Below are 21,268 nucleotides of genomic sequence, written 5' to 3' on the forward strand. Positions count from 1 at the left end.
TTCATAACTCTAACTCTTGTAACGTGGCAGTGTAACTCTTTATAACTCATAACTCTAATACTGCATTTCACAGCTCACAAACTCATCATCTGTTTTAGTTTTCAATGTAGAACAAAGTGAACCACCAACAGGTTTAGGTTAAAAGACCAAAATTACCTGTATGTATGGATGTAAGAGTTACAAAGGTTTTGATAAAACCTATGAAGAGGCAGCGTAAAAATGATACAATGTCAATCACTTTGATGGACTTCTCAAATCCAGAACCTGTCTCACTACTCTTAATGCAGTTCTCAAATCAGTAACTCATTTCCCCCCACTCATTTGCGTTTCTCGTTATTTTTATCTAGATATACTTTGCAACTAAAGATATATGTGTTATTATGATGACACACTTCTTATGTGAATCTCGCAACTTTTAAAAACAGCTACAGAACTGTAGATGCTGTAGATACTTTATTTCCTTATATATTTTTTCTCAATTGTTTTAGTGCGATTCTTACATCAGAAACATCATTCTCACCACTCTCCGTGCAGTTTTGAAAGTTATATAGTTGAGCTTTTTCCAAATGGTTTTATGCTTTTATTAAAAGGCACCTGAAGGACTTTCAGACCATGAGGAACTAAATGTAAATGTGTTTTACTCTCTGATCATGAATCGCTTTGGAAAAGACTGTCTGACGGGGTTAAGGTGATGATTAGGGCTAAGGTTAGGGTAAGGGCTGGAATAGAGGGCTGGAGTGTGTGTTACCGCGGCGAGCGGCATTCTATCGGATTCAAATGAGAATCCGGAGCGTATCATAAGGACGTCAAAGGGTACCTTTCGCGTTACTATGAGATGCCTCGGGACGTGACAAATCGTCGGTATGTTACGCATTGGGAAAGAGAATGCTCTGGTCTGGAGAAAACCAGGCACCGTTCATCACCGCGGCAATGCCATCCTTACAGTGAAGCATGGTGGTGGCAGCATCATGCTGTGGGGATGTTTTTCAGCGCCAGGAACTAGGAGAATAGTGAGGGTAGAGGGAAAAATGAATGCAGCAATGTACAGAAACATCCTTCATGATAACCTCCTCTACAGTGATCTTGATCTCAGAGTGTGGTAAAGGTTCATTTTGCAATAGGACAATGACCTGAAGCACACAGCCAAGATAAGAAAGTATACAAAAGCAGTAAAAACTAAGTGAAAAACTATAAGAGGACCATGTTGGATTCATAATAAACTGGTCACTGAACTGAAGGATATAGTGTCAGTTTTAGCACTTTGTGCTTGATTCAGCAATGCTTTGGTGAAGATTCACCCCCTTAGATTTACGTCAAAGCTATACATCTGACCTTTTACTACCTAATGCACATCTTATCTATTATCTGATTTGTGACAGAGGCCAGAGTCCTTCAGAAACCGTTATCACGCCTGACCACGGTTCAGAATCAGCGGAAGGAGTGCAAAGCAGAGTGTCTATTTTAGGATACGCATGAGTGCACATGCATTTGCAACACTGCATTAACAGTAATATAATACTGGTACAAATTTCTTAACACTACCACAGCGGTGCTCTGCAGATTGTACTTTCGCAATAGACTGTAGGCCAGTCAGGGCGCTTACTGTAAAAAAAATTGTTATCTCCCAACATGAAATTTAATATAATGCTGCTGCCAGCTGAATCAGGGAGGAGTTATATAGGAGTGTGTGTGTGTTTATCCAGAGCTGGATATGAAGCTCGGCTGTGTTATTGTTCAGGAAAACACAAAAGAACCTAAGAATGTGGACAGGAGCACGCTTGTAATGCAACTGTATTTTCTTTCATAAAACACAGCTATTTTGTTTTCTCCTCTCCGCCTCGCTGTGGTCTCCTGCTGTCCGCAGAATTACAGGATGAACATGTTGTGTGCTTGCACTCATTGTTGTGCTGGACTGTTGTGCAGTCTACCATTATGAGCCATTTGTTTGCTTCAGATGTTTTGCTTAAATGAACTCAGTTACTCTCTGAACAGATTGATTTGCTAGTTCAGACGTGAACTAAAAGCTGCTTCCCCTTTTCCTTACGTGCTAACCCTGCAACTATTTCAACAGTTTGTTTGGCAGTCTAGCCATAGTTACAAAAAAACAAAAAGACTTCCAAAGTTAAAGTTGAACGGATCTTGCAGATATTACAATGACGTCAGACCAAGGCACTTCCTAAACACTGTCTGGGTGTCACTGTTAGACTTTCTAGCAAGAGAATGTCTGAGTTCAAGAATTATTTTAGCATAAAAGGAAACAAACTAAAGCTTTCAACTCACAACCTCACGCTTTTGGGCTCTGCACTATCCTACTAAGCTGATTAACTTGATGTTTATGTGATGGCATTCCTGTGTTTTTGCTGTTGACATCGCAGACAGAGAGGAGATAACTGTAACTGTAATAGCCCTATGTGTTACGTTCACTGCGGACTTTCTGACAGAGCGCTCCACAGGGCCGTGTAGCATTACCTCTGCTTCTTACTCTGCTGACTCGTGACTGTGCTAAGTCACACAACCTCAGCCACATCATGAAGTTCACTGATGACACAACTGTGCAGGAGACGATAAGCAGCAATGATGAGTCAGCATAAATCCCACCCTCGCTCATCATCAACGGCTCTGCTGTGGAGATGGTTTGGACCACCAAGTTCCTTGCACATAACTGAAGAACTCCTTATCAAAGATAGTCCAGCAGAGAGTAAACTTTGTGATACAGCTGAAGAGAGGAAGCTTCCCTTCTCACAACCTCACTACATTCTGTTCTGGCTAAGGGTATGTTCTGGCGCTCAAAGCAGAGAAGTACAGCTTTTGTGCAATCTTTGAAATCCACAAAACTCTCTTACAAACTCCTACAAACAGCTAGAAGCATGCTACTTTTGTGCTCACTGCAAATTAAACATTTTAATTGATCCTTTATTGAGATCAAATTGTCCGGATCAGCTAAGTTGCCACTTTAGTGACATTTTCAGTGACACAGTTACATTTTTCACACATCTAATTCAAAAATGGAAACACTGCTGCATGGCACAGTAACAGAAATTTGGGCATGCGAGACCTTATATCCCCCCACCCCCAACCACCATTTGTCTTATTTACACTATCTCCATGTGTGCACTGTAGTCCAATTTGTTTGTTCATGGCTGAGACGACAGTAACGTTATTTTGACTTGAAATAGAATTCACATGGGCAAAACATAAAATAGCTTAATAGTGTTGCTTCACTTAAAAACAAGTAATACTAGTCTGTGTATGAGGAAAAGAAGTTGTGGGCCAAGAAGATGCGGTCTTACCCGACCGCTATTCTACATGGAAACAAGATCAACGTCAAAGTCATAGGTGACCAGTTTTGATCCGTGTACTACACTTTCCTGATTTGCCAAAACATTTTCAGATTTTGCACGTTTTCTTAGTTTTCTTGTAAGATGAATAACTTTGGTATTGCACAGCTCGTCATGCAAAAAACATATTTCAAATGTCAGTCTAGGCTCTGAAATATGTTTTGCTTCCTATAGGCTGATAAATAATCACATTGCTGTAAAGATAATAGTACTCAAAAGTTGCATCTAATTATTGTAACTAACTTTTTAATGCACCATCATTACACGTTCTCCTAACAAACTTCCTTATTAACGCTTGCACACTGATCACTAAATGAAACAAAGCTCCTCATGAAGCTGAACAAACAGGACATCTTACCTTTTTCCTCTTTCATTTCAAAAGGCTGGGTCCTCAGTGGTTCCTATGTAATCAGTCTGGGATTTTCCCTGCAGTAAAATGAAACTGCGATCAGTCATATGAAGGCAAACGGAGAAAACTAACTAAAACTAGTCCAAACTACCTAAAGAACCCATGTCAAAATTCCAGCTATGAAGAGAAAGTAAGCAAACTAAATGAGAAACATGGATAGCAAATTACTGTATTGCTGTGGGATGAATGAACTATAGATGCATTATTAAATAATATAAAGTCTAAGAGCCAGTTTGTTAGATGCCTACATATACCTATAACCACCCGTTTCCATCAAAATCATCTCAAAAATATCATCTCCACCTTCCTGAACATGAAACAGTTCCAAGACCTAGACATCCATAGCTTGACAATATGTAAAGAACAATGGGGACAAGTGTTTTTCATAGACACCACACACAACATAAAAGCTGAGCAGCACAATAGCTGTCTGTGTGAGATACAGTCTAGGGGAAGGGTGGAGCGATGGCAGAGTGGAGAGATAGGCTGACTGGCACTGAAATAAAACCTCCACAGGATGTTAAGGACAAACAGAGCAGAGCCAGAGGAAGATTTAGTCCTATCAGAAATGCCCTTCACCACAGATGTTCTTAAAGTATCACTGTAAGTCTAATAATGGATCAGGAAAGAAATGCAGACAGACCACTTAAGAGGCCGGTCACACACTGCAGTGATTATAGATGAGTCAGGCAGCTACCACGGAAAAGCACAGGGGAAGTAATTCCAGCAACAGTACTCCATGGGAAATTTGTTGCCAGTGATGTATTGGTTTAAACTGTTTCCACCCAAATTCTCAAGGAAAGTGAGGGCTGGCACAGCAATACTTATCATTAATACTTAAGCTAATGTGATCACTGGTTAAGATAACTGCAACATATGTGCTCTGTATTTAAGTAATTACTGTGTTACAGGTATTGTGAGTAAGAATATGATCAACAGTCATTTCCCTCACTGTTTGCCCTGTGCGTTCAATTTGAACATTTGTGAGAACATGTCTTCATACAGCCATCACCATGATGTCCTTGTACCCCAGGGGGGATTCCACTGGGTTTGTCATTTTTATACTTTAGCGAACAGATCCCAGTAACTACAATAAACTTACAAAATGTAACTGGATCTGACAATTAAAATATATATTGTAATTTCACCATCATGTCGTGGCGCTCTGTTGGGTAAAAAAAAACAGAGAGCTACAGTTTTTAATGCAATATTTGAAATCCACAAAACTCAAAAAGTGTTTTAACATACACTGAGGAAAGACTCCTACCAACAGCTAGAAGCAAGCGATCTGTATACATGGCAGCAGTAAGCATACTATTTATGCTCTTTTATGCTCACTGTAGAGTAAGCATTCTGAGTGATAGATGATAAATATCAAATTGTCTGGATGGGCTAAGTTGCCACATCAGTGACATTATCATAATTTCACCATAGGAAAGGGCTACACCCTTTCCTATGGTGGCTCTGTTTTCACGGTTACCATTGATGCCTCACATTTGCATGATCTTTTCTTATAAAAGTTATTACGTGAGAGTCAGCCCTTACAGCCTTGTAAACGTAACCTCTTTAGGCTCTCTTTACACTCCCTTGATTTTATGTTTACAGCAGCCTGAGCAAAGACTTTAAAAAATATATGAGATTCAGTGACCATTACTAACAGACTAGAGAAGATAAGCAGGAAAGAAACTAAACAATTTCTTCATTGTCCTCCTCTTTGCCACCCCTCCAGCTGGTGACACCCTAGGTTTATACATCGTTAGGCAAACCAAAAATTAAACGGTTGCAAGTTTCCATTTTACAGTTTCAATTTCACTAACTTGGCTTCTAGACCTAATCATAGGTATAAATTAAAAGAAAGTACATTGTAATTACATATTATGTGAAATTGACAGTTTAAGAGTTATTCTTAAATACCAGGCCTCACATTTATACATTTATGGTTATTATGGGGAAAACACGGTCAGCGGGAAGATAAAAAATTGTTCAAAATGGCCTTTACCCTCTAAAATCCTTTTCAAATAACAGGTTATTTCCCTCAACCTCTAATACTAAGGAAACAGACACATGTGTGCTCTGCTCACAATAGAAAATTACATTTAAAACACATAATCCCAGAACTTAATCCAGTCAAAAGCGTTGAATCTGGTGCCTATTTGTAACATTTTTTATACAGAAATGCTAAAAAAAACAGAGGCTTTAATCAAGTTTTTCTTGTTGATTTTTGAGGCACCTGCATGAGGAGGGCACCTTCTGGGAAACAGTGCATGGAATTTAGTAACTGAGGCAAGGTAGTGATGTGGCAGTCACAAGACGGGTGATTTTGATCCCTGGAAGTGTTTTTTCTCAAATGTCCAGATACTCTTTTCTTCAGCTCTGACACTGCAAGAATCCAGACTACCTGCTGACTTAGACGACCTGTTCATTCTTGTAGTGAAACCTTTTGAAATGTCTTTTTTTCTTTTTGTCCTTAACCTTTTTTTTTTACCCATTATCATGAGTTATTTTGCTAATTTTAGACAATCTCAGAGTTGTCTAAGTGGACAGAACATGTATTATTTCAAGATCATTCCCTGGAAGTCCAGTTGCAGTCATTACAGGTGTGTAGGTTTTCCTCCACTGTCCAAAATGGCGACCGTTCAGTTCACTTTTTTCTTTTTTTTTAGATTGGGGGAGGATGACTAAGTTATAGGAAGCAATGGTTTTGTTGGTGTAGCAATTTTCGTTTATTGACTCGGAAACTGTGGAGTCAGTCTCATCACTAGTAATAAACTTTTACATGAAGGCTGGATTGTACAACAGTGCAGACACTCTAATAAAGTAATCAGAAGCTATAAAAAATAAAATTCAGCAGCTGAAAATGGTGACGATGTGCACCCTGAGGAAGTGGCCAAATTTATATCAAGTAAGGTTTTTAATTAGGTAAAGATATTGAAGCATGGGATAAAAAGGAATGACTAAACGGTTGCAGAAAAAAATAGAAGCTAAAATAGAAGCAACAGTTAACAAAACAGCTGGTTGAAGTAATTACCAAAAATGTAAAAATGAATAAATGAATAAAAATAGAGAATACATGCATTCATGACATAGCTAAATGTGGATAAGCAGCTTAGGAAGTTAGCTAAAAGAAATTCAAATAGTTACAATAACTAGTTGGTGTAATGGGTAAATGGTTGTAATTCTAAAAGAATGAATATAAACAGTTTTATTACGTAAGCTTCAACTGTTGCAACCTAAATGGCTTTATGATTGATTTTTGTTCATGCTGTGATCTACCCATCCTGTGTCTCAACAATCAAAAAAAAATGGATAAGTACATTTTTCTTCTAGTTGTTTCAAGTGGTAACATGTTTCAAAAGTAGGGATGGGTATTGATAAGATTTTCACGATTCCGATTCCATTTTCGATTCTGTTTAACGATTCGATTCTTTATCGATTCTCTTATCGATTCTTTTTAAAAAAGGAGAACACTAAGGTCGATTAGCTTAGAACTTTGTTTTATATCTTCTCTTTGAACAAGATAGAAATTTAGGAGTAACATGGCCTTACGAACCCAACAGTGAGCTCTTAAGAGATCCACAGCCTACGGCTCTTCAATGGGGTGTCACAGGGTCCCCGGGGAAAATTGTAAACGTAAAATAATAAAATAAATATTCTTCTGTAGCAATAACAAAGTATAACATAAATTATTCTGTAGCAATTACACAAGAATATCCAGTAATGTCCCTGCCTACAATTAAACACATTCACTTACCGAAAATCGGGGGCATCTGCTGTGGCAAATGGGTGCAAGCCTTTGACCACAAACTTAGTCACTGCTCGGTGACATTCGTCTATCTTGGCCTGAAAGGAGACGCTAACGGTAGACTGCAGCGAGAACTGCCAGCATCTGAGCCAGCCAGACTCTGTCTCTCTCATCATGGTCACCTAAATGCAGCGCACAGTAATGGCAGGTTTTGTACTAAGGCAGATCGCGCTAACATAATATGCACTGTTAGTTGATTATTTACCTGCCGCATTAACGGGAGAGGACGTGCAAACGTTACCGCTGCTGCTGGGTTGAGATTCACGAGTCCGGAGCGGAATTAAAAACGCGACATTCATTTAAGGTTATCGCGTGTTTTGTGAGCAAATGCTTTTGCATATTCGTAGTGTTTCCTCCTTTAAATGAAATATCTACTTTGCAAGTATTGCAAGTTGCCCCGGTGTCATCCGTTCACGTAAAGTATAACCAAACTTTTGAGCGTTTGAGCCGCTTAGGCGCCGTGTTTCCTGCCAGGTAAATGACGCTCCGCAACGTGGCGACGTCTTTCGGGGAGACTGGAATCGATAAGGGAATCGTTTGCAAAAATGGCAAACAATTCCAAGGAATTGAAACAGTGGGAACCGGTTCTCAACAAGAACCGGGTTTCGATACCCATCCCTATTCAAAAGACCTCTAAAGTTTTCCGTTTCGATCTGTTGCTTTAACAGCAATGGCACAAAGGAATATTGGAAGTAAAGCATTCAGATATTTGAAGTAAATACTTTGGTGTTGTCCTCTGTTTGTCAGTGTGCTGTAGCCTTGGAACATGAGGAAGTACCTCCATAACAGGAACTTCTTCAAGGCTGCATGTTGGCTCACACCGAGAAATCGAATTGTAAATATACAAAAGCCACAAGAAAGTCTTCCTAACTTTCTCAGACAGAAAAAAACAATTGTGAGTTATGATGTGTGTTTTTATGCTTAAAATTAGAGTAATTGATATGCTGTAAACACCATGTGTGTGTGTGTGTGTGTGTGTGTGTGTGTGTGTGTGTGTGTGTGTGTGCTTTTGGAAATGAATTAGGTCTTTATTGTTTTATTAAAAGATAAAATGTGTTCAACTTTTATTTCTGGCAGCAGCTGTCCATTTCCAGCTTCATTGACCTTCCAATCTCCCAATTCACTACACAGTTTGACATCTGCAGGCAATTATTTACACATATTATCTCCACCGTGTGAAGAACAGGCAAGAAGGCATCTGCATGCTGTACTCTTCTGCACGTATACAATAAAAAAAAAAAAGTATTTCCATGGTGACATGGCTACTAAGTGTTGTACACAAACAACAAATTTAATTGCATCAAGAAGGTAAAGAGATACCAGATGAGACAAATGGGAGCAGCTGCGTAAAATTAGGCCTTTTAGACTTGCATAAGAACGACTTACAAAATTTCATAAGCTCTAAATGCATATCTCATTTGTTTACGTTTTTCGTGTGTTGACCCTGGGATAGTGTACAGTGTTTGGAAGGGTAACGTGGGAGACTTAATCTGAGTGTTGAGGAGTAAACGGAAAATATTCAATCTGAAAGTGAACCAAGATATGCTGTAATTAATGAGGTATTTAATCTGTCGTTTCTCCTACAACCACTCCTACAAAATCTGTGAAAACCTCCTCGAGCTCTCCAGTGGGCTTGCAGAGTCAGAGAATGATTAGGTTTGCCTGACATCAATGTTTTGAAGGCAGATGTGCGCTTATAATATTTTTCGAGCCCGGCTAACTGATTCAAGCAGAAATGAGTCAGTACTGCAGAGACCATATCATGTGTTTAATGATTAGCTTCAAGTTGCCACATACATAATGTCATTCATCTCCATTAAATCTGATCTCAAAAACTAAAAACGTTTCTAATGAAGCCGCTGCCATGAATGAGACTAAACACAGGACATCAGGGACACAGCACTTTGTTTGCATATAATAAAATATGCTTTTTAAATACATTTTCCATTCCCATCTAATTGTCATTCCCAACTAATCCTACATACTCTTTCAGAAGCTGTTCCAGCCAATCTAAAATTCAGCCATGCCTAAACTACCAAGGTAACTGAACAGGAAAAAAATGGAAAAGGGAAGTGTAACAGGAATGGATCAGTAATCCATTTAAAGCTACTCTCACCTGCTGCCTTAGTGACAGGAGGCTGCCACAGTGGGTAGCTGAACATGACGCAAGCTTCTACCGAATTTAGTTTGTAAAATCCCATATAAGTGCATAAAAAACCTTATCAGTCACCTGTTTGAATGCAGTCAAATATTTGACTCCAAGGTTATTATGGCAAAGATTAAAGAGGATGAATACAGATACATCTCCAAAAACACCTTTCATAAAAAGGTGCAGTCATTTATATTTCCTATTGCAAGTTTTATGCATTAACTTTTACGACATGACATTGTCTGTCTTGGACCACACCAGGTGGGAACAAGGATGTCATTCACTGAGAGGCTGTCGTCAAAGTAGAGATGTGCAACTCTGATGCAGACTGATATACTAATGTTAAGATTTCAGGAGAATTTGTGCTCTGTACATATGCATATTTAGATTGTTAAAATACATTCACAAATGTATCATAATTTCATAAATATTTGTCCGTTATTTGAAAGATTGAACTGTCAAATTCAAATGTAATACTATGGAAAAAATATATAAAATGATTCTTATAAACTTTTTTCACATCAAATGCTTAGGGCGATCGTGGCTCAAGAGTTGGCAGTTCGTCTTAAGGTTGCCGGTTCGAGCCCCGGCTCGGACAGTCTCGGTCGTTGTGTCCTTGGCCAAGATACTTCACCTACCACCTAATAGTGTTGGCCAGAGGGGCCGATGGCGCGATATGGCCGCCTCGCTTCTGTTAGTCTGCCCCAGAGCAGCTGTGGCTACAAGCTTGCCTCCACCAGTGTGAATGTGAGAGTGAATGAATAGTAAAGCGCTTTGAGGGTCTTGAAAAGCGCTATATACATGCAATCCATTATTGTTATTTAAACCAACTGTTAACTGTATATTTCTGTACATTATTCATATTGCCGCATTCATTGACCTTGTTTATAGGTAATTTCATTGTTTAATCACATTAACATGTTCCTAATTTAATGTTTAAAAGCACTTGAAAAAGGCAAAATCCCATGTAAAATTAGGGCAACAAACTTGTCATTACTGAAAATAACCGTATTTTCATGAGAAAGTTATTTTCTGTTATTTTCTGGTATTATTTTGGCGCCCCAGCTGCCGGAATATTACTGGTTTTTTAGGATTTATTTTTTAACAGTGCAGCATTTTAACCAATATGTTTGCTACTAATCCAAAATCCACAAGCGGCCCCTTCACGTCAGCAACCCCCAAAAATAAGTCAATAGGACTTTGATCACAATGATGACCACAAAAGTACGTTTGTTGACCAGAGTAAACGCCACAAAGGACAAAACAGGCATTTGCTGGAAAAAGATTACGAGTCATCACTGGGTGAAACAGAAAAGGAAAAACAAACACTGGGACTTTACTTTGAAACTTTGCATAGCTGTAATGTTACTGGGAAGCTACACGTCTAAAACAAGCTGAAACAGGGAGGCAGATAATCAGGAGACGTCGATCTCCTCCATGGTGCCCGGATCTCAATTTATCAGCTCTAACCAAAAGTATGTCTGTCGCTGCCTGCTTTTGTTTTTTTCCACCAAGAATCTTGGCTCTTGCTATACCAGACTTAAATTCCACTTCAAGTTAGATTCAATGTGACTGATTGCAGGGAACACAACAGCTGTCTTCGGCTGAATTATTTCAGTGAGACATGTCATTCTCATGCACTAAACGGTTTCCTGTCTACATCCGCTGCCAGCACTAAAAGGACAGCATCACACAGAGTGGACTCGTGCCAGCCAAATTCAATCTTGTGATCCATAATAACTCAGCTCCAATAGGTCTGGGGTATTTTTAAGCCTCACAAAACTCACACACACACACATACACATAGCTCGCTTGCCCAAAAGGGGGGCTTAAATGCCCTCACTTACCAGCAGCGCTGTCGGACAGATGGGATTAAATCGGCGGAGAGCGACCCTGTTCAGAACTGCAACCAAGTTCACGTTGCTTTTGGTGGCATTCCATGCATGAGAAAACAACAAACCCCTCAGCCTACCGCTAAGACACGCCGACAGAACCTATGAGGGCGTTAACGCTTATCTGCTGTGACGATGCAACGCTCCACCGGACGCGCAAAACCACGGAGTTTACCTCTCCTCCCTGTTATGAACTCGTTTCTGACATAGCGGTTAACATAGCGCCTTTAACAGCGGACACCCCTTCACCCTTTCACCCCCCCGGTGCAGAAACGCATGCGCAATGTGGGGTACGCGCACTGGTCGCTAAGGAGGGTTTACTGACTGCAAAAACCGGGCAAGTAAAATCTTGTGTGCGGGCGCAGCAGCAAGTAGGAGTCTTCAAAGTGCCCCGTTCAAAATTTACAGCTCATCACGATCATTTGACTTATGCCTCGTAAATCCGCCTCAAACTGGACTTTTATTCCAGAGGGAGCAACATCTGGAAAGGCTTTGCAGCTGGCTGTGATTTAAAAAAAAAAAAAAAAAACTCTAAATGCAGCTGATACAGGAAATGCATTCTGAACTGCCCCCCCCCAAAAAAAAAAAAAATCACAACAACAACAGTTGCCGCAAGGCATTTGATATTGTAAGGACCCTACAATATACAAGCATTTGGCGACAGTGGGGAGGAAGAGCTCCCTCTTAATAGGAAAAAACCTCCAACAACACAACTGGCTCAGGAAGAGTCAATATTTAATTATGTATAATGATTAATTGCATTAATGATGTATAAGCACACAGAAAGTGAAAGGAAATTACTGAAGAAGAAGCACTCAGGGCATCATGGGAATTTCCCACCAGACGAAACCTTTGTAACTAAATGGTGGTTCAGGTTCACCAAATCCAGCCCTAACAATGAACCCCATCAAAGCCTTACCTTTCAAGTAAAGAGAGTGTCTGTTTCCCACATTCAAACTGAGAGTTGAAGTATCTTTTTTTCACAGCACTTTAAATTGATCATATTTAAAACTCAATAATTAATTAATGGCACTAATCCTTTGAGCAGTCTTTTAGGAATGGAGTTTAAAAGACACAGTGGAAGAAATTATTGAAGTTAACTCAGAAACATTGAAAAGGGTGAAAAAGTTTTATCAAAGTTGTCTGTGGAACAGCTGTGAATAATTTTCTAATGGTTAAAATCTTATTTGTAGATTACTGAAGTCATTACTAGTTAAAAATACTTGGCTCAGCAGGACTCTGATTCTTTGCCAGCCTGGATGCCATGCTGAAGAGAACCCTGGGGTTGACTGATTGCAAAGATGCCAGTTTTCCTCTATCTACTATACATATCTGTTGTGATATTAATAGCTATTTTAGGATATTTAGCATGTTGCTCTCAGTCACGCGAGATAGTGCATTCTGACCAAATTCAAATTTCAGTTCACTTTTCCCGTCTTTACTTTCACAGCAAGAAACACCCGTCAGTGTCAAGCTTTGTCCTTAAGCCTACATTTCTGCTTTTAATAAGCGTCGTGGCACAGAAGCATTTCTTTCTTTTTTTTAACACAAGCAGAAGCGTGTCAATGGAAAGTTTTGCGTCTTGGCTGCCTTTGCAGTTCATTAATAATGAACTTTGATCCAGGCAGTTTCGGACACATCCAAATACCACGGATGCATGAATGTACAGTGATTCAATTCAATATTTTGAAGCCTCTACGCTGACGCACACTGCACATAGTTATAAATGGACTTTTTGTGAGACACTGTTTACTACTTTGTGATATGAAACACAATTTCAAGTGAAACTGTACTTGCACAAGCTACCAGTTCATAATGGTAATCATTCAAGGAGAATGATTTTCCAGTCACTGATGATGTGATCATGGATTTGAAATAACCTATCCCATGTACCATGCATTCCTAGGAAGTTGTTTAGTAGCGACAAAAGACACACCCAAACACTGAGTTTCCAGGGGAGGTTACTCCGTTGGGAAGACAAATAACATTTATTATGGTGCAAGGTCCTCTCTTCTGCCCTTCTTCTTCTCAAAACAACATCTGGAAATTAGTTAATTAGTAACAAAAATTCTTATATCAGCTAGACATGACTTAGATGAGTCAAAGATCTGATACTATATATCTGTTGTTTCTGTGAAAGAGATATCAAGCAAATACTGGGAAATATTACATAATATAATGACAGGCACTATCTTTTGAAATTGTTTTGTTCGAGTAGTAGGACACTTGATTCTCACTCTCACCAACAAAAGTTGAGATGGCCTCATATATCCTATACAGGTTGATTCCACCTGTGGGGTAAAATTGATAGAGCTGGTGTTGAAGGGCACTACCTGATGAACTTGTCTTCTCATTTCTCCCAGAGATACCAACATTTAAAGAGGCCTATTTTTAGATTTGTAAGTGACAGCGTGGTGTAGTCTGCTATAAGTAACAGACTAAAACATAAAAAAGAAAAGATCAGAGCTTCTGTTGGGTTTCTAGTTGGTTTATACCAGTTTTTCTTTAGAAAACTGATAATGCCTTATTTTGTTTGTATGTTTTTTAAAACACAGATCTTTAATTATGTAGATTTGAGAAACTACAGTCTAAACGTCTTCTATATCTCTTGGCAACTAACATGTTTTGCGCAAATGTAAACTTTGAGATTACATGTTTCCTGGCTCTGGATGAAGGGCAATGTTGGGGTTCTGTAAATGGAAGCGTCGCTCCTTTACGAGCTTATTCATCCAGTTCCATTATCAAATTAAGAGCGTTATTAATCATGCCTAAGATAGATGCTGTGCAATCTTTCTTAAGTGGATGTCAGAATTATTTCCCCAATAAGAACACACTAACAAACGGGATCCTGTATTAGACTTTTAAATTTTATGTAGAAGACGTATCTGCAAAAAAGCCTTTTCTTTCTTTATTGTCTCACATTTGGGAAAGGGTATAGTAAAATCATAAACACAGAAATGAGCCAAAAGTTCGGTATAAAAGTATAAAAGTGCAATAAAACAATGTGAGGGGCATAAAACATTAAAAACATTCATGTTTTAAATGTAATGCTGCTGGTAAAAAAATAAAACAATTAAAAAGGAAAAACACAGTGGCAGATAAGTTAATGAATTACAGTGTTCATTTTATGTGTATTTGACTTTAATTGAATTCAGTTTTTTATATAGCGTCAAATCACAACAACAGTTGCCTCAAAACGCTGTATATTTTAGGGTAAAAACCCCACAGTAAACCCCAACAATCAGATATCCCCCACTTTGAGCAAGCATTTTGACAGTGGGAAGGAACGAAAGACTTCCATCTTTTATTTTGTCTATAAAGCTACTGTGCTGTAAGTGATTCTCATACCAGTTACATTGAATCCATGAAAATGTTTATCTATATCCTCCTCTCCTTTATGTAACTCAGCTGTTTCATCACTGTAGCACAGCCAGCTGAACTCACTCATCACAGGTAGAAAGGTCCAGATTGGTGCCAACGCATACTGTACAGACCACCATGTGGACTTAAAGCTCAATGCTCTCCCACCGATAGATCTAGTGATCTAAAACACACAGCTTGCTATTCAGAGACCTAAACTCTGTGCTCTCCTTTATTTCTTGCTTGGTGTTGAAATTTGCGGGATGATGACACACAACTTGCATGTTTTGGGGGCTTTTCCACACCAAACCACAAATCACTGTTTTCAGTTTTAGTCTTTAGACAGGTGGAGGAGCATTTAGTCATTTACCAGTATTAGTCATCAAAAACCAAAAATGTTTCCTTCCACTTACCCAACAATTCAAGGTCAATTTGGGGTCAAGGATATGACATCTTGAGTCTATCACAGCTCTAATGATTAAAAGGGTGGGGTACATCCTTTACACAGATAAGCATTTCCACTCACATTAACACCTATGAACTGACAAAGGCACAGTGAAACCATGCACACTCCCAATAAGAACACACAGGCAAATATGATCCTATTTTAAGCTCTCCAATTTTAGAGATCCTAAAATAGGTCTGGTGGATTAGAACACAGGGTACCCATGTCTGTGAGGCAACAGTATAAACCACTGCCCTGCAGTGTCACATGCCAATCTAATCAAATCATGTTTTGTCTTTATAAACAAAGGAAACCGTTTATATTTTTGGCAACATTTATACTCTCCTGAAGCAAGGCCCTTTATAAACAACATGCCTTATTCACCTATTCACAGCCAGTTATACAAGTACTAGTTCTATGCAGAACTGCTTGCTATCTAACATTCACACACATTCATACCCCGAGGGATGCATCACAGAGCAACTTAGGGTTATTATCTTGCCCAAGGATATTTGCCATGTAAACAGCAGCAGGTAGGGATCAAACCACCAACCAATTAGTAGATGATCTGCTCTGCCTCCTGAGCTACAGGACATTTTTCTTTTAAAAGCTTTTAAAGGCACAGTCAGTCATTATTTTAGTTTATTTAATTAAAAAAAAAATACTGTACTCATAAATATACTACTCACTTCAAGCCCTATCACCTGAACCAAAGTCAGGGCTCTTACGCACAAAAGAATACATAAAAATGCTTATATATTCAGAATATTGTCACAATTACTTAGTGTCAGAAGATTAGACATCTGGAATCCTGACAATGAAGCAGCTAAACAGCAACACCTGGTTATAAGCTAAGATTATGACACCTAATGTTAGGCTAGAGTGTCCTAAAACTATACTTCCTCTCTGATAAACAGCTTGATTACATTCTCACATTGATTGAGAGTTCATGTCCAAGTCCAACAATGCTGTGCCTTAACGTTAGCAAACACGGCACAGCAGAGCACAGCATGAGAAAACAGAATTCAGCTTACATTCTGCAATTTGCTGACATTCATTATTGATCATGATCAGAGCATTTATAGGGCCACGGTTCGTTAGTTTAGCTTGCTTTTTACATTACTTATGTGAAATGTGACACGTGTTTTGTCTGACGTTAACAGTCATTCACATAACTACGTCTGAATGTGTGTGTGTGTCCGTACGCATGCTCAAGGATTTGGTAACAACAAAGGCTTCATACAACATCTGTTCCTTTTAGAGATTAGTCTCAATTTTTATGTTGCAACGTTGGTTTGGCACAAAAGAGCCGATTATAAGGGATCTCTGTTTGCAGCGCTAAAAGTCTGCTGTTGTTTAGGGGGTTGGGAAAGAGTGAGGATGATATAGTGTTTAATAAAAAAAACAGAACACGTGGTACTTCTCCAGTGCAAACGATTCCTTGTAAAGGGAATATAAACCCTGTCTGCTTTAAAAAAACAAAACATATCACGAACACTGTCCTCCACTTGATACTGTGAATACTTGATACTCACAATGAGTGGACTAAACTTAATGTCAACTATCTGAAACCTGTTGTTTGTTACTATGCTTGATGAATAGTAAAGTCTGCTGTGGAGAAGTGAAAGCTCCCTTGGAAGGACGACAGGTGTTCAAACCAAATTTTCAACTTGATTGTACTTTGTTTTAACTATTTATTCATTAGTTATATTTGGACCAGACCAAGTGCTGATGGACACTGTCCAAGTGTCAGGAAGATACAGTCTGGACAACACGTGTTCAAATAAACCCATGCACTGCAACTTAGTCATAAAGTCCTTCTAATAAAACACGATGTGGCTCCCTAAACTCCAAACAAGAAACAATGGTTGGTAGGTTGACAGAAATACTAAAAGCAAAAGATGATAAGTCTAAAGAAATATTTAATTTAAAATGAAGAAAGAAGTGTGGGGGGTTTTTTCTGAAAAGGAATTACATTCCCTGTGTTATTACTTGAGGCCCAGTTCAAATGTCATACCACTGTCAGCAGTTTGTAATGGGTGGGTATTTCCCTTTCTCATACACAACCCACACTCATACACACAGACCTCACGATATGACCCATTCATGTTTCCTCACTGGTACTCTCTAGTGTAGGAATTTGCAGCAGAATACACCACCTAGTGGAAAAGACAATCTCCTCTCTTTACAAAGCTGAGACTACAAACACAGACTCCTTTAATGTATACATTTAAATATCTTGTCCACTCACAATATAGTTCACAAGCTGTGAAAGGAAAACTGAATTTCCATGCTGATCGTTCTGCCACATATGCAGTGTTAATAAGCAATAACTGCACGTTGTAATAAAAAGATCACTAAAACGGAGGTCAGTGAGTAGCTAAGTTCCTCCCTTCCTGCGTCATATTCTTTAATTGCTGCTGCTGCTGATCACAGGAAATGTCACTAAAGTGTTTATGGCTCTTTTGCATCACTTCCAGTGGAATAGCAGTCCCAGCAGGGCTGTGCTGGGATATCAGCTTGTCTTCTTGTAAGCTGTCTGCTCCATCTAATCCGCTGCTAGAGCCACTCATTTGGAAATTATGCGTCATCTCTTTTTTAACCAGGTCCTCCAGGTCTGAAGAAAGAACAAAGGAATATTTTTAAAGACATTATCTCACCCAGAGAACTGATTCTTTGCATATGACCTAGTTTTTTTTTGCTAGTTGGTTATATAAGAAGATTTACAAGTGTTGGGGAAAACAAACATGATGGCGCTCCTGTGTATTTTTAATGAATTCATTTGAAGTTTATGAAAACCCATCAATCTTTTAGAAGCTGTAATCAAACACTAATCAATATATATTTATGAGGACAACATTTTGTTCTAAATAATAACCTAGAAAAGTTCATCGCTGTACCTTTGACAAATGACAGAATCACTTAAGAATTGTATTTTATGTTTACCTGGATTATCTTTATCTAATATTAAAATTTGTTTGATGATCTGAAACATTTAAGTATGAGAATCAGGATGAGTTTTTCACAGCACATCACTTTTATTTGTGATGGGTTAAATCAGTCTATGATTCCCAAATGATTTAAACAAATATCGGTTTAAACTTGGCATTACCATTCTCAGCTCATGTTCACCAATTGTGTTCATATCACTCTCTTCCCATTACTTACACTGGAGTACCGTCCTGTTGACAAGCGTATAGGCTTGGACGGGGTTCCTACTCAGGTCAATGTAGTAGTAGAACTTCAGCTCCTTAGGGTACTGAGAGTGGGACAGGCTGTGAAGCAGGGGAATCATCCTATTCGACATGGGTCCCTCTGTCAGTACCTGGTGCATCATATAATTACACCAGTCATCCTGAACAAAGTTAGGAGTGATAAGCAGAGCTCGTAGGTGGCTGTTCTCCACTGCCTGACAAAACTCTGTGCAAACTGCACCTCCTGGACAGGCGTCCCTCTGCCACAGAAAGCACCTGAGGCTGCGGGTCGAATCCTCGAGAAAGGAGACCAGGCGTGTGGCCTCTTCAATGTCACTTTGGGCACTGCTGTGACAAACAAATATGTCATACTTTCTTTTCCATCTCAACTCAGAACTGAGAACAGTAGGCAGCTGCTGTGGTTTCGAGGGGGTTCCCTCTGGTGATGATGACAGCGGCGACGAAGAGCACGATGGTAATGTAGACGAGGATGATGTTAATACACCGCTAACAGAAGTAACTAAACCCTTTGTGGCTTCTTTATTGTGTTGCTTTGATAAAGATCCTCTTGATTTCAAGAGTTTCTGGAACCAACCTAAAGGAAATGAAAAGATTTTAAGGTCGATTTGTTTTTTTTTTAAGTATAAAGATTTCCTGACAGTCCACACAACTTATGGAAAATAGTGTAAATAACAGCAGATATGTTTGTCACACATGCATAAACGAATTTTCAAAAAGATTCAGATCAGATTTACACTGAAAGAAGGGATCAGAACTTTTCACTTACCCTGCATGTTGCTGAGGTCATCATGTTTGTTCAAATCGTATCCAAAGTACTTCTGGTAAATAGATATTTAGTGTTGAATTCAATCAGTGGGAGCTTCTAAAAATCAAATTTCTCCACTCTTTAAAAACATCGCAACCCGAGGCTGTAGCCGAACAGCTAGCTGACACAACAGCAGCAAACAGAAAGTCACTGATCTCACCATAAAATGAGGAAGTTAGGGACTGCTGAAACGGACGTCTCAGCATGTGCAGTCAAATTTCAAATGCAAAAACTGTCAGACTTCACTGAGCACCTTATTCAGTTATGCTGTAAACTGACATTTGTCAAAAAGATTTTGCTTTTTTAAACAATTTGATAGAAAAAACCTGATCTCATAAAGGACTAAATGAAGTGGGAAGTCTGAAGACAAGGTGGGAAATGTTAATAGGCCTAACCGTGTCCACAAATCTATTTCTGTAATGTCTTACTATGGTTTGCATTTCCAGCTTCTCCATGAAGGAAGTTAATAAAACCACTGTCATATATTTAAACAAGAGGAAGTTTGGGGTTACAGTAAGCCTCAAAGTCCCCCTCACTTTATTTATTTATTTAAAAATCATATACTATGTTAACTGTGGTGGGCGGATCCCTCTTTTGGGTTTGTCCCACATTTCAACATGTAATTGGTCTATTAAAATTACAGTAAATGCAAAAAAGAAAAAAAAAAGAAAATGTGTAAGAGAATTCTCCAAACATCAGCAGCTGGTATATAAATCTCAACTCTATTTACTCTACAGTGTCAAAATATTGAAGTCAAACATGTATGAAGACAGTGCAGATCAGATGTATTTAAATTTTGTGAAGTTTGTTACTTGCAGCTGTTCGCCCCTTTGTGTCCCTGCCAAATCTTTCCCATTGATGCAGTATCACAGAGCAACAGGGTCCATATGAGTGTACCAGAAGTGGGCGGGTTTCGTACATCAGCCCACATAGCAACAGATGCAAAATGATACCATGTACTTTTCTGGCCCTCAGAGGCATGAGGTGTCACAGAGCTGCTATCTTATCCATTACATAATGGTATTCTTCAGGTTGAATCTCCACCAAAGTTATCATTCAAGGTGTTTTCATTTTACAGCTGATAAAAGTTTGATACTGGTTTTCCTTCTGCCCAGTAGCGGTTTTTGATACGGGCAACACGGACGGTTGCCCGGGGCGGCATCGTGGTGGGGGCCGCATCACGGGCATCGGCAAAAAAAAAAAATTTTACTCGTATTCATGCTGCCCCGACATGATGCCATATTGGGAATGGCATAGCAACCGACCGGTTTTCTATCGCCCATTTGCTGGGAGTAAGGGCGCCCTCCGTTAGTGAGGTGTGCCTGCTGCTTGCGGCACAGGGAGGAGAGGGCGGGGCGGCGGGGGATTCACTCGCTGGCTGGAGCACCATCTAATAACCAACTCGCAAAATAAAACAAAATAAAAACAAACCAACAAACATGAGACATTTTGATACAGACTTATAATTTGCACCGATGTTTTTTCAAAATTCTATATGCGAAAAGTGAGCGCGAGAGCCCTCGGTGCGCCTGCTCGCTGCTGAAGTCAAAGTAAACTTTATTGTTATCTCCGCTACATACAGTCCAGTATATAGAGAGACAAGAGGACGAGGCTCCAGTTACAGCAGTGCAAGTAAACAAACAATAAATATAAGAAGAGTAAGAAAATAAGGACTAGGGGTAAAGGGATCAATAACAATTTAAAATTTATAATTTACAGTTTGATGATTTAAAGTCTCACACACAACCTGTCGAAAGGGGAGGGGAGCAGCTGCTTCCAAATAGAGCAGATTTCATTCATAATGTTGTAAATCCAAGCCCATTAAGTATTCATGATTTGAATCCTGGGTTGTG

At 39.1% G+C, this 21,268-nt stretch overlaps 2 protein-coding genes across 5 annotated transcripts in view; both read right to left on the reverse strand.

The window, feature by feature from the left end:
- Positions 1-11,853, reverse strand: part of st3gal4 (ST3 beta-galactoside alpha-2,3-sialyltransferase 4) — a 28,661-nt gene extending 16,808 nt beyond the window's left edge. The window contains exons 1-3 of one of the 4 annotated variants that reach the window (XM_013269354.3): positions 11,546-11,853; positions 3,697-3,764; positions 818-999 (exon numbers count right to left, since the gene is read on the reverse strand). The gene's annotated coding sequence lies outside the window, so the exon portion shown is untranslated. The remainder of the gene's footprint in view (positions 1-817; positions 1,000-3,696; positions 3,765-11,545) is intronic. The other 3 variants (XM_013269353.3, XM_005474602.4, XM_005474604.4) reach the window with 3 other exon arrangements.
- Positions 11,854-14,476: 2,623 nt separating this feature from the next.
- tirap (toll-interleukin 1 receptor (TIR) domain containing adaptor protein) lies at positions 14,477-19,566 on the reverse strand. Its single transcript, XM_005474605.4, has 3 exons — positions 19,377-19,566; positions 18,564-19,184; positions 14,477-18,012 (listed from the first exon to the last, which is right to left on the reverse strand). The coding sequence occupies exons 1-3, from the start codon at positions 19,381-19,383 to the stop codon at positions 17,765-17,767; spliced, it is 876 nt and encodes a 291-aa protein (XP_005474662.1). The 5' UTR covers positions 19,384-19,566; the 3' UTR covers positions 14,477-17,764.
- Positions 19,567-21,268: the final 1,702 nt, after the last annotated feature.

The sequence above is a fragment of the Oreochromis niloticus genome, linkage group LG14 (genome assembly GCF_001858045.2).
Source record: "Oreochromis niloticus isolate F11D_XX linkage group LG14, O_niloticus_UMD_NMBU, whole genome shotgun sequence".
Taxonomy (NCBI): domain Eukaryota; kingdom Metazoa; phylum Chordata; class Actinopteri; order Cichliformes; family Cichlidae; genus Oreochromis; species Oreochromis niloticus.